This window comes from Giraffa tippelskirchi, chromosome 2, assembly GCF_054371585.1.
Source record: "Giraffa tippelskirchi isolate mGirTip1 chromosome 2, T2T-mGirTip1v1.2.pri, whole genome shotgun sequence".
In the NCBI taxonomy this organism is placed as follows: domain Eukaryota; kingdom Metazoa; phylum Chordata; class Mammalia; order Artiodactyla; family Giraffidae; genus Giraffa; species Giraffa tippelskirchi.
The window spans coordinates 63,013,608-63,038,083 of record NC_137276.1 but is presented as its reverse complement, the minus strand read 5'-3'; the positions used below and the strand labels follow the sequence as shown (position 1 = coordinate 63,038,083).

The following is a 24,476-nucleotide window of genomic DNA, read 5'->3' as shown; positions in this document are numbered from 1 at the left end:
CAATAAAATGCAACGTATCAGACTGTATTCTCAAAAAACTGAGTTTAGGACTTCCCTGGTGGTCCAGTGGCTATGACTCTGTGCTCCCAATGCAGGGTGCCCACTTCGATCCCTGGTCAGGGAACTAGATCCCACATGCCACAACTAAAGATACCACATGCCACAACGAAGACATGGCATAGCCAAATAAAATTAATTTTAAAAAGAAACTATGAATTTAAACTCTACTACTAACTAGGAGTGCATTAAGCAAGACAGAGGATACCTACTTTCTTATGCATGAACACACGTGTTAGGACTAGAAAGATGGTGAACTATGCCTGGGCAGGGTGAAGCCAGAGCAAACTCTGGTGGAGGTCCGTAGCGGTCCTGACGTGCAAATCAGTTGTCCGACCTGGGTATAGGGGCGAAAGACTAATTGAACCATCTAGTAGCTGGTTCCCTCTGAAGTTTCCCTCAGGATAGCTGGCGCTTTCGCACAAACCACGCAATTTTATCAGGTAAAGCAAATGATTAGAGGTCTTGGGGCCGAAACGATCTCAACCTATTCTCAAACTTTAAATGGGTAAGAAGCCTGGCTTGCTGGTGTGGAGCTAGGAGTGGAATGTGAGTGCCTAGTGGGCCAGTTTTGTTAAACAGTGGCGCTGGTAAGCAGAACTGGTGCTGCGGGATGAACCGAATGCCAGGTTAATGAACACATGGGTTCATGAACCCATGTGTTCAGTGGGATGAATAATGTGGCAATTGCTCAACAAATGTTAGCTAAATTTCACAAATTACTAATTCAGATTAGTGGGTCTTAAATCTTCAGTGTGCAATGGAATTATCTAGAGGGTCATGGCTTGCTGGGCCCCACTTGCAGAATTTCTGATTCAGTACGCCTTGGATGGGCCTGAAATTTGTGTTTCTAGGGTTCCAAGGTGAAACTGACACTGTTGACACCAGGATCACAGTTTGAGAAACAATGACCTCCACTATAAACTCCTGAGGAGGGGAAAAATCTTGCTGTTTTCTAAAATATGTTCAACGACTAATACAGCTTCCAGCAAACACTAAAAGTGTAATTTTTAAAATGAATGAACCATTTTGTGCCTCAAAATAACTAATATTTACTGTGCACAATATGAGAGCAAGAACTCCCCCCCACATTGATCATAAAAGTCTTCATTTAATAATTTTTTCCCCTTTAAATGAAAGATTAATGAACAATATGATGGCAAGAACTTTTCCACCCCATTGGTCATAAAACTCTTACTTGAACATTTTTTTCCCTTTTAAATGCTTCCATTCCACTAGTGCTCTTTTCCCTCATTTCTTTTCTTACTAAAAATTTTTATTCTGAAGTGAATTGTACATAATACATATGCACTATTTTAAAATAATAATGTAAATATCCATGTGAATGTTAAGAAGTAGAACACCATTACTATTGCTGATGCTCCATTATGTTCCTCCAAATTATACTTTTTCCTTACCCAGAGATAACCAACAGACTGAAATCTGTGAAAGAGCGCGTCCTAACCGCTGGACCGCCAGAGAATTCTCACTTTGTTTTTCTTTATAGCTTTATCATGTGTATATAATTACAAAACGATACAGTTTAAATTGGCCAAAAGCTTTTGTTTGTTCACTACTGTATTCCCAGAACCAAGAACATGGCTTGGTACACAACAATGCTTAAAAAATAATTATGAAATGAAGAGATTATTGCAAGCATTAAATGTAGCTATGCATATTTTTAAAACTCCCACAAATATTATCTACAATTACTGTTATTCATTAAATGGGGTAATAATAATCATTTCACCAACTGTAGCTCTTCCTATAAGCTGGGGGCATTCGTAAAAATCATCAGCCTCTGGCAGAGCTCTGCATCTAAACCAAGGCGCTATATAAAATGGTTAACTAATAATGAAAAAAAAGGTTAGTAAGGGCTGCCCTTTACTGAGCACTTACTATGGTGCCAGGCAATCTGTGTAACTTAATTCCATCCTCTCAACAAGTTATTACAATGGCATTCCTCTTTTCTCCATTTTACAAATGAAAGAAACTGAGGCCGAGATAAAATTACCCAAGTCACGGAACTGCAGGGACAGAACTTGAACACATGCTGCCTAAAAGCAAAACTGCTGCCCTTTAAATTCTAAGTGCTGCAGCAATTCCCTGGTGGTTCTGTGATTAGAACTCTTGAATTTTCACAGCCAAGACCACGGGGTTGGATGCCTGGTCAGGGAACTAACATCCTGCCAGCCACATGGCCCGGCCAGAGTAAGTAAATGTAAAAAAAAGTATACTATATCAGAATAATCATAATTTTTTAAAATCCCCAAACCAAAAAACATTATACTTTCCGTTCCGCAAGTCTTATGACCGGCAAAGGTCACGGGTGAGAGAACCTCCAAGACGGAAATCAAAGGGGCCAGGGGTCAGCAGGAAGTCGCTACAAGACTTTGTCTAATATGTCATTGGAAGGACAGTTACTAAAGTTAGTTCAATCGCATCTCGGTTTGGGGTGGGACCATAAAGTTAACACGACATCTCAGAGGGGAAAAAAAAAACGAAATACAAATGAATCTGCTGAAGCCCCTGCAGGCGGCCATCATAGAAAGAAAGCTAGCGCGTGCGCAGAACCCGGGTTCCTCGGCGCGTGCCTACTGCAGACGTGGCAGAAGGAGTGGCCTTGGAGCGTGGGGGTGGAACTTCCGGGGGCGAAGCGCCGGCCTCCTCGGAACCGGAAGTGGAGCCTGGGATCCTTGACGTTAGGAACGAAGTCGAACCTGGATCTGGAGCCGGGTGAGGAGTGGCTTCGGGAGGTTGGTGGGTAGGAAAGCAGAGGAGATGCCGGGGTATCACTGGCCAGGTCGGGGTCCTGTTTGCGAAGGAAGAGAGAGGTTCGGGGGCGGAGCCCGGGGAGAGACCCTCACCTCATGCATCCACAATCCAGAATCAGTCCTACACCCTCCCTTCTTTCCTCCTGGCCCAGATTCCGGCTCCCGCTTCCTGTCCGGAGCCTGTTGAAGGGCGCAAGACGCTCGATCGTCTACTTAGAGCAACAGTCCTCTTCTCATCGTGGCCCGGGAAGCTGGCTTGGCTTCTTGGTTTTGATCCCCGGCGCTGCCAGCCTCCACAGCTCGACTACTTTCAGAGTTCTAGGGAAGCTTGCCCCGCCCCCTGGGTTGTCACCCTTGACTGTCCACCCAGAGTGGAGTCGAAACTTGAGCCTGACTCCAAACTCTTGTGTGTGTTTGAGGGAACTGTTTCCTCGAGAAGAAGCTCCTTTCCTCCCATCCCCACCCCCACACCGACTTTAGGAAAATAAAAGGGAGGGGGGCATCCGTCAAGCTTAATGTTGTGACCTGTGCAAGGTTCAGGATCTGGAAGACCAGCTCCTGAGAAGGCTTTGAATTTTAAAAGTTCTAGTGCAAGAGCAGCTCAGCTTTTCTGTAGTTAATATGGCCCTTCGTAGCACAGGCGAGAGGCCGGTTGTTGCACTGCAGCAGCTATGAGCTCTTTTGCTTCCTGGGTTCCTTCTTCTGTAGGATAGTTGGAATGATCAGGTTGTGTAGAGCAGATGTGATCAGATAGTCTTCTTCTTGGAAGGATCCTGGAAAGACCCTCCAATTCATTCCTTTGTTGTTGGGCAAGATTGTAATAATTTTGGATGTGGCCTAGATTCATGACAAGCCTATAAGGAGAGCAGAAACAGCTGGAGAAGTGCATTGAGATTTGGAATAATTACAGTCCTTCTGCTTGAAGGATAAGGTGAATGATCTTTTTCCATGAAATCTAACTTTGCTATTGATCTTTGAACTGTTTCCCTGGGTTATTGTGTGAGGTTTTTGTGCCAAACTTGCACTCAGTTCTAATCTGGTACTTTGCTAGAGTTTTCAGCTGTCCTTTACATTTAGTGATTTTAATGCTTCAGTACTAAGGTCCATACACTCTGTTGGTGGGAAGACTGAGGATGGAGTAAGCACTTGATTTACTGCAGTTTAGCCTAAGAATGTCATTTTTCTAAACGGTCACTTTAGAATTTGTCTTTTGAGGGGGAGGGGATTTGGTTGATCTGTTTTAGACATGCAGTTTGAATGATTAAAAATGACTAGCACACTAGAGGGTATTCAGTTTTGTGGAATGAATGGATGCTAGAGTGAATGAACAGAAAGTGGGAACATTGTTTCATTTACCTATAATATCACAATAGTTCATCAGTGGCAGGACTCCTTGTATGACTAGACACTAGAAATCATACCACTAGGGAATGGAGGCTGCTGTTCCATTCCACTGGGCCGATCTGAAGTTGAAATTTATACTCTCTTGGCAGTGACAAAGCATAGGGTTCAGAGTAACAAAATCTTTACTTTGAGGAGGCAGTCTGTCTACTATCTGGGGAAGAAAATTACAAAGATCCTGTAATAGTGTGGGAATGATTAGGCTGATCACTGCCTGATAAGGTCAGTCCTTTTCTAGCTCTGCTTCCTACCATGAATAGTGCTCTCACTTTAGAAAGTTGATTTTGACTAATTTCTATCTTCTCTCTCATCTAACAGGTGAGATCAAGTCGGGGATGCTCTCATAATGAACGTTAACCAGTCAGCTCCACCTGTGCCGCCATTTGGGCAGCCCCAGCCTGTCTACCCAGGGTATCATCAATCCAGCTATGGTGGGCAGCCAGGGTCCACAGCTGCCCCTACTCCCTATGGAGCCTACAATGGCCCAGTACCAGGCTATCAGCAAACCCCTCTCCCAGGTATGTTTCCAAGTTTCCTTTGAGCTAAGGAAGGGAATTAGTATTCTTCAGGTTGGGTGGTATTGCCTTATTTAAACTGCCTAAAGGGTTGTGGTGACTGGGATTGAGGAACATGAATCTGGCTCTTGGTCACTGAGAGTCCTGTGGGCAGTCTGCCCTTTCCTGTTTTTATATAAGGTGACTGTCTTTAAAACATCTAGTAGGGAGCCCATCTTCCAGGTTCATTGGCAGTTCACTTCATGTGGGTATCACCCTGTGCAGCCTCACCTGGCTGAATTGTTCACAGCTGGATGGAAGGACTGTGGTCATGGCTCCTCCAGAGCCGGTAATAATTTCTCTCATCAGACTCGTGGTTCTACCTATACATGACTGTGGGACATAGGGGATTGGTTCACGGATGAAAAGTATGATGTTTGTATGCCTGGTTTTTGGTGCTTCTCATATCTTTTTGGTGATATCATTCCTTTTCCTTTGTTTGAGTTTCTTCGGCTTCTTAGATGTTGTCTAATATAAGGAAAATTAAAGGAGACTGATTGTCCTTAGGATCCGTGTTTGGCTTTTATATTACATTTTTCATGAAGAGGAGCTCGTAACCTGTGGGTTATTCATTGGGGCAAAAGAAGATGGTTGACAATAGATCTTTGGTTAGGCTGAAAGTGAAAGTGTTAGTTGCTCAGCATATTAGTTGTTCTTTGTGACCCCATGGACTGTAGCCCGCCAAGCCCGTCAGGCTCCTCCGTCCATGGGATTTTCCAAGGAAGAATACTGGAGTAGGTTGCCTTTTCCTTCTCCAGGGGATCTTCCCTACCCAGGGATCAAACCCAGGCCTCCTGCATTGCAGGCAGACTCTTTATCATCTGAGCTACCAGAGAAGCCAGGGTTAGGGTCAGGGTTAGGGTTAGGGCCTTAGGGTATGTTAAATGCTTTATGCTTTTTAAGAAAGTTAATTCCATAAAGAGATATGTGAAAAAGAAGGCACTAAAGAGGCATAGGTAAAATTTGAGAAATGAATGAAGTTATTATTTTGCCATGTGGCATGTGAGATCTTGGTACCCCAACCAGGAATCAAACCCATGCTCCCTGCAGTGGAAGCTCAGAATCTTAACCACTGGACCACGAAGGAAGTCCCAAAGTTATTACCATTTTAATTATGACTTGGGAAAAAAAAAATTCAGAGTGATGAGATTAGGTCTCAGGGCTTTGGAAGAGCCTTACTCTGGGTTGGGACTTTGGCAGGACAGAGTCCACCTGTGATTTGCCAAGTTGTGGCTTATCAAGATGGAGCTGGCATTGCCCCAAGAGGAAGCTCTGTTACTGAGAGGAAAATATATCTGGCTCTGTGATAACTAGTGAGCAGGCTAGTGAATGGCTAGTGAATTCAGATTAATCATATTCCTACAGGTAGGTTCCATAGTGTCTAATCTCTGCTGAGGGCAGAGCAAAAGAAAAACAGTAGTTTGAATAGGGATCAGCAGCATTTCCAAAGTGATATGCCAAATAACTAATTGCTTTCTTCCTGCATTTCATGTGGGAAGGAAGATTAGCAGTCATAGAAGTAGCTTTGATGGCAGCTCTGGTGAGCAGAACATGCGTAGTGCAGCTTTTGTGAAGACATGAGCAACAGCAGTAACTAGAGGGCAGGAGACCTGTCCTGGGGGCTTCCCAGGTGTCTTAGTGGTAAAGAACCTGCCTGCCAGTGCGGGAAACGTAAGAGACATGGTTTCGACCCCTTGGTCAGGAAGATCCCCTGGAGAAGGGCATGGCAACCCTCTCCAGTATTCATGCCTGGAGAATCCTCATGAACAGAGGAGCCTGATGGGTTATAGTCCATAGGGTCACACAGAGTCGGAGACAACTGAATCAACTTAGCACACATGTACAACCTGTCCTTACTGAATAATTGGGCAGAAACAAAGTCTCCAACCCATGGGAACACTTCCCTGAGCTATGTGCCACTGGGAGTGTCAACACTTAGAAGTGGATGAGAAGATGGTTAGGATCTGTAGGATATATGAAGAAGAGGTTGGCAGAATAGTCTCTCTAAGGGGCGCTTTTCTTTTTTTTTAAAAAAAAAGAATTTAAAAAATTAATCATTTACTTGGCTACATTGGGTTTTCATTGCGTCATGCAGGATCTTTCATTGCAGCACATAGATTTCTCTAGTTGTGATGCAGAGGCTTAGTTGCTCTGTGGCATATGGGATCTTAGTTCCTTCACCAGGGATTGAACTTCCATCCCCTGCATTGCAAGGTGGATTCTTAATCACTTGGACCACCAGGGAAGTCCCAACGGGTATCTCTTTACAACCTAGTTCAGCGTGTTACTTGATCATCTTCTAAGCCACCTTCCTCGCATATGATCTAAGTCTCTGAGTTTTAGGGTGGGATCTTTTCCTTAAAAGAGTTGATGTTTTGACTAGGGTAAGCATATTAGACCGTCCTGGATTGAGTGAGAGTGTATAGTGATCACAGGAAGGCCCTACATTTTTGTGGCTCTGGCTACAGCTTCACTAGTAGTATACCTAGTATACCTGTTTAAGAGAGTGAAAACTCTCTGGCTGGGCATCCATGTTCAGAATCTCCTGTAACTGGAGTTGCATTCTGATGGTGTCCTTTTCATCACCAAGCTATGATATTACACTTGTGATATTGCAGTGAAGGTCTGAACTTACTTGATCCTTGCTTTGCATTCCTTGCTCAGGGTGGAGGAGAAATTTCCTAATTTCTAAGCTTCTCTTTATCACCCTCAGGTGTTTCAAGAGCCCCAGCTTCTTCAGGGGCACCTCCAGCTTCGACAGCACAGGGCCCTTGTGGCCAGACTGCATATGGCCAGTTTGGCCAAGGAGATGTGCAGAATGGGCCAAGCTCTGGTGTTCAGATGCAGAGGTATGTACTTGGGTCAACCTAAAATTGGTCTGATGAGACTGGAAGGATTAGGAATGTATGAGGGCCTATTTTACTTTCCTTTTCTTTTTTTTCCCTTTGTTTTTCTCTTAGATTCCTTTTCCTCTTCCCTTAATCTTTTTGTAATTTGTTTTCATTTTTCCAGGTTATAGGTGCTGTTGCTGTGGCTCTGTGGGTTATTGACTCATTTAACTACCTGTGTTCTTTGGCATATTCTTTCTATTTCTGTGAACTTGAGTTTTTTCCTTGACTAGACAGATCTTAAATAATTGTTATGGTCCTTCAGAACCTACCCTAAGGAAGAAACAGGAAGAAGGAACCTTGGGATTATTTATGTCTCTTTTGACTTCCCCTTTTCCTCTAGAACAGGCACTTAGTAGGACTTATTGGTTAAGTTTGGGTGTGACCAGTCATGAAAGGAAATATCCTCAAAGGAAAACTACATAAATGATGAAAACTTTGGTGGTGTGTGACCCAATAAACCCCTGTCTCTGCGTGGAAGTCCATTAAAGGAGGGCGGTCATCTCTGTTGGAATGCTGTTTGTTTTTTGGTAAAAAAAGAATAAAGTATAACTGCGGTAGGGTGTGTAGTAGTGGAAGAGTTGCTTTCTGACATTTTTATTAGGTGTCCAGAATATACATTTTTAGCATCGAATGTGAGCCTAGAGGACTGAGCCTTGGAGCCTACCAACTTATAAAAGGCATTCAGAGTAGGGGCCATCAAAACGCAATGAGAAAGACCAGTAGTGAGGTAGGTTAGCCAGGGTGTCATAGCATCCTGAAATTAGGCAAAGAAAGTATTTTAGGAAGTCGAGAGTAATCAGGTGTGTCACTTGCTGCTGAAAGGTGAGATGTAGACTAAGAATTGACCGTTGGGTTTGGCAAGGTTTGACATCATTGACAAATGTAGTTTCAGTGGAGATATGAAGGCAGCTGTCTAGTTGGAGCAGGTGAAAGAATTTCAGCTGGGAAGTGGATTAATGTAACCTAAAACCCTTCTGCTACAAATGTCTAGAAAGGGGAGAGGAAATAGAAACAAAATTTTTTTTTTTCAAATGCATAATCAAGCTTCAAGGAAAGTGAAATCCTCAAGTGCCAGATAACAAGTGGGAACTGAAAATCAGAGTGGTAAGTTGACACTGTGGCTGCCTGTGCAAAAGATGGAAATTATCTTGAGAACCTGGGGGCTTAAGTTTAAGCAGGTACCTTGGGCATTTCTGAGCTGAGTTTTAGAACTGAAATCTTGTTTATGAAATCTGGACTTAGGCTGCACTTCAGTAAACAGGTAAACTGGAAAAAAAAAATCTGTACACTGGCAGAGGGAGATAATAAGGAGTCCTGATTCTCCCAGGCTGGCTGAGGATCAGTTGCAGGGGGGTGGGGGGCGGGGTGTCATGGGACTGCATGTGAACACCAGAGGTCATTTGGGGTGGTGAAAATGTTCTAAAGTTGGATTCTGTTAATGGTTGCACAACTCTCTAAATTTGCTAAAAATCATTGAATTGTATACTTAAAAGGAGTAAATTTAATGATGTGGAAATTATAACTTAAACTTTAAAAAAACTTTGATACTGGGCAGCAGTATCATTGGAGTACCCTCCAGAAGCAAATCAAATGCTAAACAACCACTCTCCCTCAATTCAGGGATTTCTCAAAGGAAAAAAAAAGATTAGACTATGAGAGGAGAGCAGATAGTAGACTAGTACATTGATTAAGGGACTGTAACTGTCAACATAGGATTATGTACCTACCTAACCTGCCCTAAGAGAGGGCAAATAAAGACATTTTCAGAGACTGAGAGTTTACCCTGTTATGGGACCTGGCTGAGAAAAGTACCAGGGAATAGACTAGGGGAAAAAAAGGAAGATGAACCTAGAAAGAAAGATCTTTTAAAAGAGATAGGAATAGTAGTTAAAGAAGTAGAGATAGAGACTTCCCTAGCAGTCCAGTGGTTAGGTCTCCTCATTTCCATTGCAGGGGACTCGGGTTTGATCCCTGAAGGGGGAACTAAGATTCCACAAGCTGCATGGTGTGGCCAAAGGAAAAAAAAAAGTCTAGACCAATTTTTTCCTAATGTTTGGCTAAAAGATAAAAGCTTGAGGGGGATGTGAGGTTTTAGGGCAATTTTATTTGATTGGATTTTTTAAATCCAATCCAATTACATCTCAGTTCATTGAGATGTAATTCATATACCATGCAGTTCACCCATTTAAAGTGCACAAATTTAACAATTTTAAGTATATTCACAGGTATGTGCAACCGTCACTATCGTCCATTTTAGTACATTTTCATCAGCTCAAGAAGACACACAGTATCCTTTATCTGAGGAGCTGTCCCTATTCAGCTTTTCCTTAAATCCCTCACTCCCCCAACCATAAACAACCACTAGTCTACTTTCTGTCCCTATAGACTTCCCTGTTCTGGATATTTCATATTAATAGAATCATATATATTTTGTAACTGATTTCTTTCACTTAGCATAATGTTGCTAGTGTTCATTTATGTTGTAGCATGTATCAGTACTTCACTCTTTTTATTACAGTATTTCATTGTATGGTTATACTACTACATGTTCTTTATCCATTTATCTGTTGATGGACATTTGGGTTGTTTTCACTAATAGTTGGTTATTTTTTGAGATATTTGTATGTTTTTGTGCTGATGGGAATGATCAAGGAAAAAGAATTGAATGGGAAGTACTTTGGAAAGAAAAGTTCCAGAATGGAAAAAGATATTTACACATAAAGTAGATAAAAACATAAAATAGTGTCTAGAATATGTAAAGAACTCCTACTAGTCAATAAGAAAAAGTCAGTTCCGTTGAAAGAATAAACAAAATCTGGAATAGTATTTTATGAAAGAAGGGATACTAATGGCCAAAGAACAAATTAAAAAGCAGTTCAACCTCATAAATGAAGAAAAAAGTAAACATTAAAAACCACAACAGAATTCTCCTATGTATCAATCAGATTGGCAAAATTAAAAAGCTAATAGTACTGAATGTTGCTGAGCATATGGATTATCAAGAACACTCATCCACTGGTGGTCAGATGCAAATCAGTACAACTACCGTGAGAAAATAACTTGGAATTATCTGTTAAAATTAAAGATATCATATCATATAAACCAGTAATTAAATTCATAGCTGTATGCCTTAGAAAAAAACTCAGGTATGTAAAAATAAGTTAAATATATGATTGAACATAGTAACATTATTATTGATAATGTTCAAAAATTAGAAAACCTTCAATATACATCGTAGTAAAATGCTTAGGTAAATCATGGCATATTTATTTAATGGAATAACATTTAGTGATGAAAGAGAACGCTAAATGCAACAGCATAGATGAATTCATAAACATGTGGTTGAACAAAAGAAGCAAAACTCAAAGTATGTATGATGTTATACTGTTTACAAAAGTTTGAAAACCTGACATAACTGAATTATATTGTTTTAAAGACAAGGGAACAATTTTTAGAAAGTTGGGAAAGTAGTTATCTTTGGGAGAAAGGGGGCTTCCCTAGTAGCTCAGCTGGTAAAGAATCCGCCTGCAATGTGGGAGACCTGGGTTTGATCCCTGGGTTGGGAAGATCCCCTGGAGAGGAGAAGGGCTACCCACTCCAGTACTCTGGCCTGGAGAATTTGGTGGACTGTGCAGCCCATGCGGTCGCAAAGAGTCGGGGACATGACTGAGTGACTTTCACTTTCACTTTTGGGAGAAAGGAAAGGGTTGTGATGGAGGAGAGGCACGCAGGGCCTTTGGTGTATTCTATTTCTTGACTTGCCTTTTGGTTACATGGGTGTTTGTGTTATTCAGCAGTACACATATGTTTTATGTATTTTTTTCTATTTATGTTACATTTCACAATTTTAAAGTGAAGTACATTGGACTAAGAATTGGACCTGGACCTGGGTTCTAGTTCTAGTTTAGCCTGCTACTTTTACCCTAAGTGTTTTAGTTTTCCATCTGCTCTCTTCCCTTCATTAATTTGGTGTGAGAATTAAAGCATTTAGCGATGCTTTGTAAATTATAAAGCTATGTGCAGATAAGGTGTTGGTTTATATGATGGAATACCAGTAGGCAGTTGAGAGTATTATCCATGTTAATAGAGTAGTACCATGGAATACAATTGTTCTGACAAGGATTTATAAGCATCTGCCATGGGCTAACAGTATGTTTGTTGCTGTGGAAGACAAAAACTGCAAAACCTGGCAAAGAGCTTAGGGAGATAAGTTTCACTAGCATAATGCCCTGAAAATACTTGTTGAATGAACAAATGAAAAGTGTGAAACTGCAGGACCAGAAGAAGCTGACCAAACATAATAAAGTTCCAGTTATTTAGTAGAGACAAAATAAACAGGAAGGATAAATCAGGATTTCAGTGTAACAGACTACTATGGTGAAGAATTTGATTCATTCTTGAAATCCCAGAAGGAGCTTGTTATGTACAATAATCTATGCTGTACATTTCTGCAGTAATATTACTGTAAACCACTGGTGCAATGGCTAGTTGGTATGCAGTGATATTCCATTGATTCTGTATTTGTATTTTAATGTGGCAGCTGGTACCATGGGAGTGTCCAGCGCAGCTATGCAAGTAACGAGATTTTGCTGGATAGACTCAGCTAGCAGGCTGCCTGGTTTATGCCCTCTGTGTCTAGTCCTTAACTCTGGTGAGCTAGCATCATCTTTCTCCTTAGTACAGAATGCCAAACTTAGCTCACCAGCTCTTCTGATCTTAAGAGTTTTCTAATACCTTTCCCAGGATTAAGTGATCCTTTGGTTTAAAAGTTAAACAATCAAACTGCATTTGTTCAAGCCCACATTTATTAAGCTTCTATTGTGTTAATGCACCTTTCATTTCGACTTCTTCGGTGCTTTTGAATACAGAACTGAAGTGGCTTGTCAACAAAGGATTAAGGCAGAGGAGGTGATAATCTAACTACCAGAGTAAATACTGTTTGATCTGAGGGTGCTTGGCACATGTTTTTGGAGTGAACCTAATGGAAAACAAGGTTTGCCATGAATAATCACAGTGTAGATTATGAGGAATGTGATTTATTCACAAATATATTAAAATATGAAGCCATATAAGAGCCCAGATGAGAGTAAGATGCTGTAAAACAGTATTGTTTCCCATATAATGTGGGGCTCCTGTCAACTCTGAAGGGTTTCCTGGCCCACTAGAAGCTTCTGCCTTCCATCTCTTCACAGGCTCCCTGGGTCTCAGCCATTTGCGTCTGCCCCATTGGCCCCTGTGGTCAGTCAGCCAGCTGTGCTTCAGCCCTATGGGCCTCCCCCGACAAGTGCACAGGTGACTGCTCAGCTGGCCGGAATGCAGATCAGTGGTGCTGTGGCCCCAGCCCCTCCCCCTTCAGGGCTGGGCTATGGTGAGTACCTATGACCACAGGAATACTGTCTCCTTTTTAGAGGCATCTGTCTCTGGGGTATACCTGGATCCCTTTTATTTCTTTTATTTATTCCTCTGAGCCCCAGCAGATGGGAAAAGTCATTCCTGCTCCTCGGGTGAAAAGCAAAGTTTACTGAACAGGGAGGCAGAATGACTGGGGTTCTGACTCTACTTCTTCTACTTCTCAGGCCCACCAACATCACTGGCCTCAGCCTCAGGAAGTTTCCCTAATTCTGGTCTGTATGGCTCCTATCCTCAGGGCCAAGCTCCTCCCCTTGGCCAGGGTCATCCGGGGGCCCAGCCTCCCCAGCGATCTGTCCCACCACAGGCCTCCAGCTTCACACCCCCCGCCTCAGGGGGTCCTCGGATGCCTTCAATGACTGGTCCACTCTTGCCTGGACAGAGTTTTGGGGGGCCCCCACTGAGCCAGCCCAACCACGTGTCCTCACCTCCTCCTCAAGCTCTGCCCCCTGGTGCCCAGATGACTGGGCCCCCAGGACCACCACCGCCTATGCACTCCTCCCAGCAGCCAGGCTATCAGCTGCAACAAAATGGTGAGTTTTTCCCGAAGACTACCTAGGAGCCAAAAGCTTCAGCTGTTCAGGTGTTTTTGTTGTGGTTGTTATTTGCTTCTAGTATTGCTAAGTGGTGAACTAGATAGACAGCTTCAGGGTATTATTACTAAGATGTGGGGTTTATAAGATTTTTTTTTTTCTCATAGTTCAGATAACACAGGCTTTCTCTGAATGGTTATTACTGTACCTCTCAATTCTATGTTTATAGGAGTCTAGTCATTTCCGCGAGGCCTTAAGAAGAGATAGGGAAGGAATATTTTGTTCATCAACCTTGCCCTTGTCTCTCAGGTTCCTTTGGACCAGCCCGGGGCCCTCAGTCCAATTATGGAAGTCCCTACCCAGGAGCAGCCACTTTTGGCAGTCAGCCTGGGCCTCCTCAACCATTGCCTCCTAAGCGCCTGGACCCTGATGCCATCCCGAGCCCTGTAAGTAGATACTTATGTGGTCCTGGGGAAGGAGCTTGTGGCTACCAGATAAGTGAGTCAACCTATATGAGATGTTTGCCTAGCTTTTTCTGATAATTTTTCCCTTTTGCTCATCATCTTGCAGGTGTAGAGCCTACATGTAAATTTTGACTCTTTAAATAGAACTTGACATCCCAGAAGTGTTTTAGGGGTATTTTTACTTCACAGCTGGGCAGAAAAGGAAGGGAAGCCAGGAGTGATCAGCAGTGTCATAGAGCTCTGGGTTGAGTGCAGTGTTCTGTCACCACTGGACAGAGCCTGGTAGCCTCTGCTCTTCCGTGGAGTATTGGCTGTGTCCAGGTCTTGTCCTCTTAGATCTAGTAGGATAGGATAGCAGTCTTCTTAATGGTTAGAGCTAGTGAGGAATCTCTGGTGTTATTGGTGAGGAAAGGAAAGCCTCTCTGGACTCTTTCTGCCTCTACCTGGATAGTGTTTTAGGAGAAAGCCTTCAATACTTTTGTTTGCTAGTCTTCTGCTGTGTGGATGGAGAAAAGTGATCTACAGTTTCAAGGGCAATGTGGGGAAGTTGCTTCTCCCAGGAAGAGGGTGAATCTCACCCTTAGAGCCATCAGAATCCTCAGACCTTCCTCATCATACTCAAGAGTAGAGGCTGATACTGTATTCCCAAGTGGAGACCACTTTATAGTTCTGTCTGCAACATTTGCTGTGTCAGTTGCCTCACCATGCTTAGCCATTGTCATATTCCATCCTGTTCTCTTCCCTCCTCCTTTGGGGAACCATCATGGTGAGGGATCCAGCTGGCTAAGGGGGACCCTAGAGGATGAAGCAGTGCCTCTTTCCTTTTTCCTCCTTTAGTGAGAAGGAGAGTCTGGTTGGATGTGAGGGGAGGCTTCTTTCAGTGTAAGAGTAGTTCTTACATGGGAGGCTTGGCCTTTTGGAGGGAACATCCCTCTTCTTCCTTCTTAAAATTTCTCCCATTCAGCCCCTCCATATAACCCCATTTGCCTCCTGTTTGCCCCCTTCCTTATCTTTCTACATCATAGTCTAAGCCATTTAAGGCTCTTTTTTGGCCCAGAAAAATTTGGAATTTCTGATCGAGAGGGGGCCTGATTTCAGCAGTAGGAGCTGGGCTCCAGCTGTTCATGTCTAACTCATCAGGGCTGAGAGAAGTAACATCTGCTTCTTCTTCTTTTGTCTCCCTCCCTGTATTCCCCTGCTGCCTTTATTATTAAAACACTAAAAGCAACTCAATGAGCTGCCTCCTCAGCAGAAAACCAGGCACAGAATAGACCCTGATGCCATTCCTAGTCCAGTAAGTTCAGGGGGTGGGTGTGTGTGTGTCATCCCTGTGTTAAATCACCCATGCATGCCTATGACCTCATCTTCACCTCATCCACCATGTCCATCCCTCTCCATCCTCTCCCCTTAGTCCTTCTAGACCCTTGCTTTTACAAGCTAGAAGGATATGCATGCCTCAAGTCACCATATAATGAAGTAGCAAGCTGTTAGCAGTGCCTTTAAGTATGGGATGGTAGAAGGTCAGGCTCGAAGGGCGGGATCAAGTGGCTTGTTAAGCTTTGGTTTTAGCCCTGCTGGCTCCTCCACGAGCCTGCCTGACATATGATGGAACAGGACAAAACTGAACAGTAGATCCTTCCCTTTTGGGTTTGATTTGTCTACAGCTTGTTGTGGAGAAACATGGGTAGGTGGCTACTAATGTACAAGTTTGGGAAACGCATTTCTTACAGGGAAAGGGACTGCTGGTTTGGGAAAGTGTGGGTCACTTTCTCATCTGAAGAGTCTGTGTGATATATTTCTAAGTTTCAGCTCTTTATTCTATGGGACACAGAGTCTTATTCTCCCTTTATTTTTTTGGTTTTACCAAACCCATCTTGAAGTAACTGACAAAGGTTAAATAAGCCTGCACGAAGATCTGATCACAGCTTTGCAATATCTCTTTTTTTTCCTTCGCTGGGTCTGTCAAAATGTGGGGGACTGAGGATTGGGCTATAAGATCCTCTTCTCCCATATTTACACACTGATGCTTACCTGAAAATAAGGCAGCATCTGCTTCCTCACCTTACCTGATCATTTCTGGCTGTGTAATCCTCTCCTCACCCTGTCCCTTCTACTCTCATTGAGTGTAGAGTCATTCCAGGTAGATTTCATTTTTACATGGTTATTGTTGTGTGTTTTCCTGCTCTTGGGGAGAAAAGGGGAGGGGAAGCCTCGGTGGGGGAGGGAAGTGGAATCTGACCATGTCTGAAGGCTTGTGATTAGAGCTGGAGCTTTCCTGGAGTAGGTATTGTAACAGGATGATCACTATTTACTGGGGGTCAGGGCGATTCATAAAGAAGCCCTTTCTCAGTGTTGCCCATGCAGCATGTTGCTGCTGACTGTAGAGTGGAAGATTGGCATTACAGCATTTTATATGATCTCCAAAAGGAGAGCAGGCCTGGTGCATGAGGTGTGTTCCTTGGCAAATTCTTAGTTTCTGTGCTGCAGCTCCAGCCTTTCTTTCTCCTGCCTCTGGGACGTGGTACTCCCTTCTCCCTTTTCATCTGTCTCTTCATTCATTTCACTTCTTCCCTACAGATTCAGGTTATTGAAGATGACAGGAACAACCGGGGTTCAGAGCCGTTTGTTACTGGAGTACGGGGCCAAGTGCCACCCTTAGTCACCACCAACTTCCTGGTGAAAGACCAAGGTGAGAAGGGCATTAACTCCTCCCTGCAGGACTTTTTCTCCAGCATTATCAGCTTATGGATGGGGCTTTTGTCAGTCTTTGGTCAGAGACCAGTCCCTCATTGGTTTCTAGGGGGAAAAAGCCACCATCACCTCTAGCATCTGTTGGGGTGATGAGGTGGGTCAACAATGGCGAGCTGGTATCTGGAGTGATCTGTGATCTGACTCAGGTTTTCCATCTCCTCCTTCAGGAAATGCAAGTCCCCGGTACATTCGATGCACATCCTATAACATCCCTTGCACCTCTGACATGGCTAAGCAGGCTCAGGTGCCCCTGGCAGCTGTCATCAAGCCGCTGGCAAGGCTGCCCCCAGAGGAGGTGAGTCAGGGACGGACTAGAGTATAATAAGAGGGAGGAAGTGAGGGGGAGTGAGGAAAAGACTTCTTCATAGATGTGATTCTGGCAGTTACAGTGGATGAAGGCTTGGTTGGTCGGGAGAGGAGAGTATCGTCAACAGTTTTCTATCCCAGGGCCCATGCCTGAAGAGGATGATAGGGAGGAAAGTAAAAGCCCAAGAAATTGCTGGATGGGAGCAGAGTTCATGCGTGAAACACATTTTGAAAAGAGTCAAGGCCAACTTGTAGGGGAGAAGACAGCTGGAGGCAGGAGCCTCCCGTAGCATGGTCATCACCAGGTGATGAGAGGCACATTGCTCTGGTTTTTCTTGTACTCTGTCCTGTCATCCCAGGTAGGTTAGAAATATTAGGACAGCATATTAAGAAACAGAATCCAGGGGTCCTTCCTTTACCTGGTTTGGGCTATAATCTGTCACCCAATACCTGGAATCAGGATGAAAAGAGAGAGCACTTGGAGTTGCTGCGCCATGCCGTGGTGTAGATACCCTTGTGTTCATGCCTTAATGAACTTGGGGTGGATTTCTCTATAACTGGACATTCAGGGCTCACCTTACATCCTGCTTCTGTGTCTTGTTCTGTCTTTTTCTCTTTCTCTTTTCCTGGGTCTCAGTGAGGATGGCTGGACACTTGCCTGCTGGTCTCTTATCTGTAGGGTAACATCTGCCTGGGGTATCATTAGGTATCACAGAAATCCAGGGATTGGGGAGGACAAGTGTCACAGATACTTGGGTGGGAAAGGAAGCAGGAGTCAAGATCCTAGGGCAGGAAGGAAGGGGATTGAAGATTGGGCCAGAAATGAGAATCCTGGGTAATCGTCGACTTTCTCCTCCTGCGCCCCTGTCAGCCCCGGCTTGTCCGGGCCAGTTCCACTGTTGCTCTTCTCTTTCAGGAAGTGAAATTCTAGAGACGAGGAGTAAGGAGAGGGACTATAGTATTTAGACCGTTAGGGACATTTGTCCTCACTCCCCTCTCTCTGCTCCCTCCCCAGGCGGACTGTCTGAGCCATGTCCTTCTCCCTCCAGGTTGTTCCTCCTCATCTGTTGCCACATATCACTGTAGCTTCCTTCTGTGTCTGAGCCCCTCCCCTTTGCTCCTTAGGCTTCACCGTATGTTGTCGACCATGGGGAATCTGGCCCTTTGCGCTGCAATCGTTGCAAAGCATACATGTGCCCCTTTATGCAGTTCGTTGAGGGAGGGAGACGCTTCCAGTGCTGCTTCTGCAGCTGTATCAACGATGGTACGTTCACAGAGGCTGGGGCTGGGGGATCTGGATTGCATCTTCATTATTCTCTTTCTAGTTAGATAGATGAGGGTCCGTTGTTTAGGAGATGGGGATGTGAAGTGCCTCTGGGCCTGTGGGGCATTAGAGTGAGCTCAGCCAGGACCAGACTAGGACTGAAAGTGGACCCATGAGTAACACTCTGCCCTACTCCCCACAGTTCCTCCCCAGTATTTTCAACACCTGGATCATACCGGCAAGCGTGTGGATGCTTATGACCGTCCTGAGCTGTCCCTGGGCTCTTATGAATTCTTGGCAACTGTAGATTACTGCAAGGTGAGGGAGGGTAGCGTGGGGAGGAGCAGTGGGTGAAGGACAATGAGACGGCTGAGACTTGCTGTGGTCATTTCCCTTACCCTGTCATTGTCCCCTTGGATGTTGACTTATCTCTAGTCAACTGACCTGCTCACCGATACCCCTCTCCCCTCCAACATTTCCTTCTTTTGCAGAACAATAAGTTCCCCATCCCCCCTGCCTTCATCTTTATGATTGATGTCTCCTACAATGCCGTCAGGAGTGGTCTTGTCAGGCTCCTCTGTGAGGAGCTCAAGTCACTGTTAGACTTTTTGCCTAGGTGAGAGTTAGGAGCCAAGGTACTTCCTGTGGATGATGATGGCTGGGGAGGGGGCGCAGGGGTGGGTGGTTGGGATAACTCAGCACGTGAATCCTGATGTCATGAAGTTGACTGTGGAGAAGGTGGCAAGTCTGGGTAACAATGTACCTTTCTGCAGGGAGGGCGGGGCAGAAGAGTCAGCAATCCGCGTTGGCTTTGTCACCTATAATAAGGTGCTCCACTTCTACAATGTGAAGAGCTCATTGGCCCAGCCACAGATGATGGTTGTGTCTGATGTGGGTGACATGTTTGTGCCACTGCTGGATGGCTTCCTGGTCAATGTCAGTGAGTCTCGGGCAGTCATCACCAGGTAAGAGTCAGACTGTGGGGGTAAAGTGAGGTGGAGGGCAGGGCACGACCACAGGAAGCCAGTGTTGAGCAGAGGGCTCAGCAGATGGACAGAGGCTGTGCCTCAGGAGTCCTCAGTCTGGGGGCCAGATGACTTTTTGGGGGACTTGAGGGATCTGAAATTTGGATAGCAGTTTTGATTCCCTCTCATCACCTGTCTCTTTAGCTTATTGGATCAGATTCCAGAAATGTTTGCAGACACACGGGAGACGGAGACAGTATTTGCCCCAGTGATTCAGGCTGGGATGGAGGCTCTGAAGGTAAGGCGAGAGTCCTGGGCAGCCGCTTCTGTGACACTTTCTTCTGACTATCTTACTTCTGGGATACAACCCCTGTTTCTCTAGTGACTGGTGACTGTCCAGTGAGTCAGCTTGTCTGACATAGTTGGCACTGAATAAATGACGAGGGAAGGGATAAATGAATAATGGATGAATAAAGGAAAGAGTGGACCAGTAGATCTCTCTCCTCTTCTAGGCCGCTGAGTGTGCAGGCAAGCTCTTTCTGTTCCACACCTCCCTGCCCATTGCAGAGGCCCCAGGGAAACTGAAGAACAGAGACGACAGGAAGTTAATCAACACAGACAAGGAGAAGGTGTGGCACTGGGAGCTGGGGGAGGACTTCCCATCACAGAGAAACGTGCTGTCTCTTTACAGTGCAATACTCTTAACTTTCTCGAGGGGGTACTGGGACTAGATCCTCTGCCCTTTGGTATCTGTGACTGCCAGCCTTCTCCACCACTCCCACACCTCTCTACCCCATCTCATCCCAAAGCCCTTGGTAGACTTTTTAAAGAGAATGTTCTACTACTATTGCAAACTGTAAGGTAGCTCTGAAGTCTTACGTGTTCTTGAATAATAAATAGCCCATATTACATACACAGTTCTCAAACAGGGTGGAACTCAGATCTCTGAACATCTTCTTCTGTTCCTCCCTAGACTCTGTTCCAGCCTCAGTCAGGTGCCTATCAGACCCTGGCCAAAGAGTGTGTGGCCCAAGGCTGCTGCGTAGACCTCTTCCTCTTCCCTAACCAGTATGTGGATGTGGCCACCCTCTCTGTTGTACCCCAGCTCACTGGTGGCTCTGTCTATAAATACGCTTGCTTTCAGGTACGGCATGGGACTCTGGGTGGCAGGTGGAGGCAGGACTGGAATGCCTGCCTACAAGTGGTGTGGCTCCTTAGCTGCTGACTCATTGATAGGAATATCATTTAGAAGACCACACAATGTAAAGAAAAGAGTGTAGCGAAGAGAAGCATGGGGCTTGAAATTAGCCCCAGGTTGGATATTCTGGCTCTACCACTTATCTGCTAAAGGACAAATTAGGATAAATTACTTATTCTCTCCTTTGTTTCTTCATCTATAAAATGGGATTTTTAAATAGTTTAAGTAGGGTTTGTCATCAGGATTAAGTGAGCACATGTAAAGCACATAATGTAGTACTGGGCAGGTAATAAGTGCTTAAAAGCTTAAATAATAACATCGTTATTATTACCTTCACCTTATCGTCATTACGATTCTGCAGGCTTGTAGAGTAGAGAGGGTACAGGGATTGTTGGTGGATTGTATGTAGTAGGTGATGTGACTCTGGGCCTGGGGATGCAGGTGGAGAACGACCAGGAACGGTTCCTGAGTGACTTGCGTCGGGACGTCCAGAAGGTCGTTGGCTTTGATGCTGTGATGCGGGTCCGGACAAGCACTGGTCAGTTCTGGTTGGAGACGAGCAGCTGAGTGGGGGCCTTCAGTCTGGGCACCTGTCATACCATTAACCATGTCCCTATCCATGTGGCCTCAGGTATCCGTGCTGTAGATTTCTTTGGGGCTTTCTACATGAGCAACACCACAGATGTGGAGCTGGCTGGGCTGGATGGGGACAAGACGGTGACTGTGGAGTTCAAGCATGATGATCGGCTCAACGAAGAGAATGGAGCCCTCCTGCAGGTGATGGACAGGAGGCAGGGGTTGGGGAAGAAGTGTCAGTGGTCACTACACTGGATTTAAGTAGGCTGTAGGGAAGGGGGTGAGGGGTACGCAGAGAGGACTAGAAGAGGCTGGAGAAAGGATAGCTCCCATCTTTCTGCTAGCTTCATAATATAACAAAGAGGAGGTGTCGTGAGGGTCTTGGTGAGGGAGGGGTGTGAATTCTCCCTCTTCCCCTCCCCCTAGTGTGCCCTGCTCTACACCAGCTGTGCAGGGCAGCGACGGCTCCGCATCCACAACCTGGCTCTCAACTGCTGCACTCAGCTGGCTGATCTGTACCGAAACTGTGAGACTGACACGCTCATCAACTACATGGCCAAGTTTGGTGAGGGCAGAGGCCAGGCAGAGTGGGATCGGGGCTAAGAGGATGGGCAGCAGTTTAGCATTCCTGGGTGGGTGTGATGGTGGGAAGGCACCTGTGATGGAGCGGCTGACCAGTGACCATGCTGTCTCCTTTCCCATCCAGCATACCGGGGGGTCCTGAGCAGCCCTGTGAAGACTGTTCGTGACACTCTCATCACTCAGTGTGCCCAGATCTTGGCCTGTTACAGAAAGAACTGTGCCAGCCCTTCCTCTGCAGGACAGGTGGGGCAAGCTTGTTGGTGGAGAAGGTGTTGGGATACACTTCTGCATTGGGAGGGATTTCTCATGATCATGATCACTGACTTTGTTTTGATAACTCCGTTAGTTGATCCTTCCTGAGTGCATGAAGCTCCTCCCTGTTTATCTGAACTGTGTATTGAAGAGTGAGGTCCTGCAGCCTGGAGCTGAAGTCACTACTGATGACCGTGCCTACGTCCGGCAGCTGGTTACCTCCATGGACGTGGCTGAGACCAATGTCTTCTTCTATCCTCGGCTCCTACCGTTGGTGCGACTGAATGCTGGAGTGTGAGACATTGTACTGAGAAAGGGGCATCATAGGAGGAAGAAGGGAAGGATTAATATTGTCTGTATCTGATACTAATATATCTTTTACCTATATTATCTAATGTAATATTTTCATACTGAGAGTTACTCAGGTGCTTAGTTTTCAGAAATTTTGTGTGTATGGGGGTGCAGAATGGGAAGGTGCAGGTGGGCAAACAAGTCTTACAGTTAATTGGTAACCTTTTGCCCTCTTCCTTTTTGTCCAGACAAAGTCTCCCATTGAGAATACCACTGAACCACCAGCAGTCCGAGCATCTGAAGAGCGTCTAAGCAATGGGGATATATATTTGCTGGAGAACGGGCTCAACCTCTTCCTCTGGGTGGGAGCAAGTGTCCAGCAGGGTGTTGTCCAGAGCCTCTTCGGCGTATCATCCTTCAGTCAGATCACCAGTGGCCTGGTGAGGGCAGGGCGTCAAGGACAATGTGGGTGTGGAAGTAGGCTTCATGATGAGAGTAGAAGCCAGTAAAGTTAGTGTGCTCATTCTCTTAAATAGCAGGGGACACTGAGAGGGAGGGTGCTGTCATTCTTCACAGGCTACCATATTTCAGATAATGCATAAACCTGTGCTATCCCATCTTGTCTACTGGATTCAGCATACCTTACCATAAGGATAAATGAATTTTGTGTTTCAGAGTGTTCTGCCAGTTCTGGATAATCTGCTGTCTAAGAAGGTGCGAGGCCTCATCGATAGTTTGAGAGCACAGAGATCGCGGTACATGAAGGTAACAGTGATCTGAACCTGGATTTCTTACCTTGTCAAGTCCTCACTCTGTAGCGGGGTGGGAGAGTGAGCGGCTAGATAACGGGATTTTGGGGCATGTGGTTAATTCTCTTTAGCCCTGCCTCATGACCCTGTATTCTGACTATAGCTTATTGTGGTGAAACAAGAGGACAAGCTGGAGATGCTGTTCAAACACTTCCTGGTGGAAGACAAGAGCCTGAGCGGGGGAGCATCCTATGTGGACTTTCTCTGTCACATGCACAAGGAGATTCGGCAGCTACTGAGCTAGAGCACATGGGTAAACAGCACAGGGTCCAGGCCAGCTTCCAGAAAGTACCCAGGACAGCAGAGAAACTGGGACAGTTCCATATCTTATAAGTCATGTAAGCTGACCTCAGTCTCTTTGGGGGGAGGGGGAGGTATAAAGAGACACCTTCTTTCTGGGCTCAAGTATCCTACCACTCTGTCATGTCCTGCTGTTGGAAGGTGCCCCTGTCCCCTCACTTTATCCTCCTTTTCCTGCTAATCCTGTCGTAATGAATGTAGTTTCTCAGTTCACTGTATATGATTTGGTGTTGGGGGATTTGAAGCCACCCAGACCCTGGCAATATTATGTGTCCCTTTGGACCAGCCTCCAAGAAGAGAAGGGCAGGTGGGAAGGCACGAAGATCCCAGGGGGTTACTACAGGGGGGAGGGGCTGCTAATCCAGCTCACTGTCATCAACAACTTCCTATATTAGGGAAAACATACATACAGGTGCACAAGAGCTGGGCTGTAGGCCGTAGATGGTAGAAAAGTGGTCAGTCTTCTTGGGCCTGGAAGTCAACAGCCAACTCAAAGTGACTGAGGGTGGTTGATTAGCTTTCTTGCTCTGCTTCCACTGCTCTTTGTCCTGCAATGACTGATGATCCCTTGGTGGACAGAGACACATTATCAGAAATGAATGAGCCTGGGAACAGCTGCAAAGTATATTGAGACCTAGGAGAGGTATCAGCCTCCTTTCCAGCCAGAGCGGCCCCAACACTGGAAGGTTCTGTAGGGAGCCTGGTCATCAACTTGCAATACCTCACAGAGCCAGCCTACATACCACTCTGAGCTTCCGCTGGAAACACTGCTCTCCAAGCTGTTGGGGAGAGAGGCAGAGGTGGCTTGTCTCTTCTGCTAGGACACCACTCAGGCTTTGGTATTGACAGAGTGGCTGACAGTTATCTTCCACCCCTACCTGGCTGGGGCAGGACAAGGGCTAGGCTTGATGGTGGCCAGGCTTGCCTGCTCCCAGCCTGGGATGCCCCTGCTCTGGACCTCTCATTTCTCTTCATTGGTTTATTTTTCAATGCATCTTTAATTTGTAAAGAAATAAAAATAAATTAAGATGTATCCAGTAGCCTCATTTTTATCTGCCACGTATCACTTTCTGCCAGGACTAGCGGCTATGGGGAAGTG

The 24,476-nt window shown here is 45.3% G+C and overlaps 1 protein-coding gene and 1 long non-coding RNA gene across 11 annotated transcripts; one reads left to right on the top strand and one right to left on the bottom strand.

The window, feature by feature from the left end:
• Positions 1-1,311: 1,311 nt before the first annotated feature.
• Positions 1,312-3,137, bottom strand: LOC145536312 (uncharacterized). Its single transcript, XR_014075756.1, has 2 exons — positions 2,959-3,137; positions 1,312-2,869 (listed from the first exon to the last, which is right to left on the bottom strand). It is a non-coding gene; the product is annotated as an uncharacterized LOC145536312 (long non-coding RNA).
• Positions 2,728-24,410, top strand: SEC24C (SEC24 homolog C, COPII component). 10 transcript variants are annotated; one of them, XM_081565335.1, is made up of 26 exons: positions 2,728-2,813; positions 2,984-3,762; positions 4,325-4,454; positions 4,551-4,750; positions 7,500-7,635; positions 12,870-13,045; positions 13,254-13,619; positions 13,929-14,065; positions 15,309-15,377; positions 16,661-16,772; positions 17,002-17,129; positions 18,266-18,404; positions 18,607-18,722; positions 18,896-19,020; positions 19,178-19,369; positions 19,574-19,667; positions 19,882-19,998; positions 20,343-20,513; positions 21,009-21,105; positions 21,199-21,344; positions 21,570-21,708; positions 21,850-21,968; positions 22,072-22,251; positions 22,517-22,708; positions 22,944-23,033; positions 23,181-24,410. In XM_081565335.1, the coding sequence occupies exons 4-26, from the start codon at positions 4,579-4,581 to the stop codon at positions 23,319-23,321; spliced, it is 3,354 nt and encodes a 1,117-aa protein (XP_081421461.1). In that variant the 5' UTR covers positions 2,728-2,813; positions 2,984-3,762; positions 4,325-4,454; positions 4,551-4,578; the 3' UTR covers positions 23,322-24,410. The 10 variants fall into 10 exon arrangements, 9 of the variants coding, with proteins under 9 accessions (XP_081421461.1, XP_081421503.1, XP_081421513.1 ...); XM_081565377.1 differs by lacking the exon at positions 15,309-15,377; XM_081565387.1 differs by lacking the exon at positions 15,309-15,377 and having other exon boundaries at positions 2,728-2,891.
• The last annotated feature ends 66 nt before the right edge of the window (positions 24,411-24,476 follow it).

Coding starts and splice junctions, on each gene's coding strand:
- SEC24C (XM_081565318.1), top strand. CDS start 4,579: ATGAACGTTAACCAGTCAGCTCCACCTGTGCCGCCATTTGGGCAGCCC. Junction 18,723..18,895: donor CAACTGTAGATTACTGCAAG/GTGAGGGAGGGT, acceptor CTTCTTTTGCAG/AACAATAAGTTCCCCATCCC. Junction 21,345..21,569: donor AGAATGGAGCCCTCCTGCAG/GTGATGGACAGG, acceptor CCCTCCCCCTAG/TGTGCCCTGCTCTACACCAG.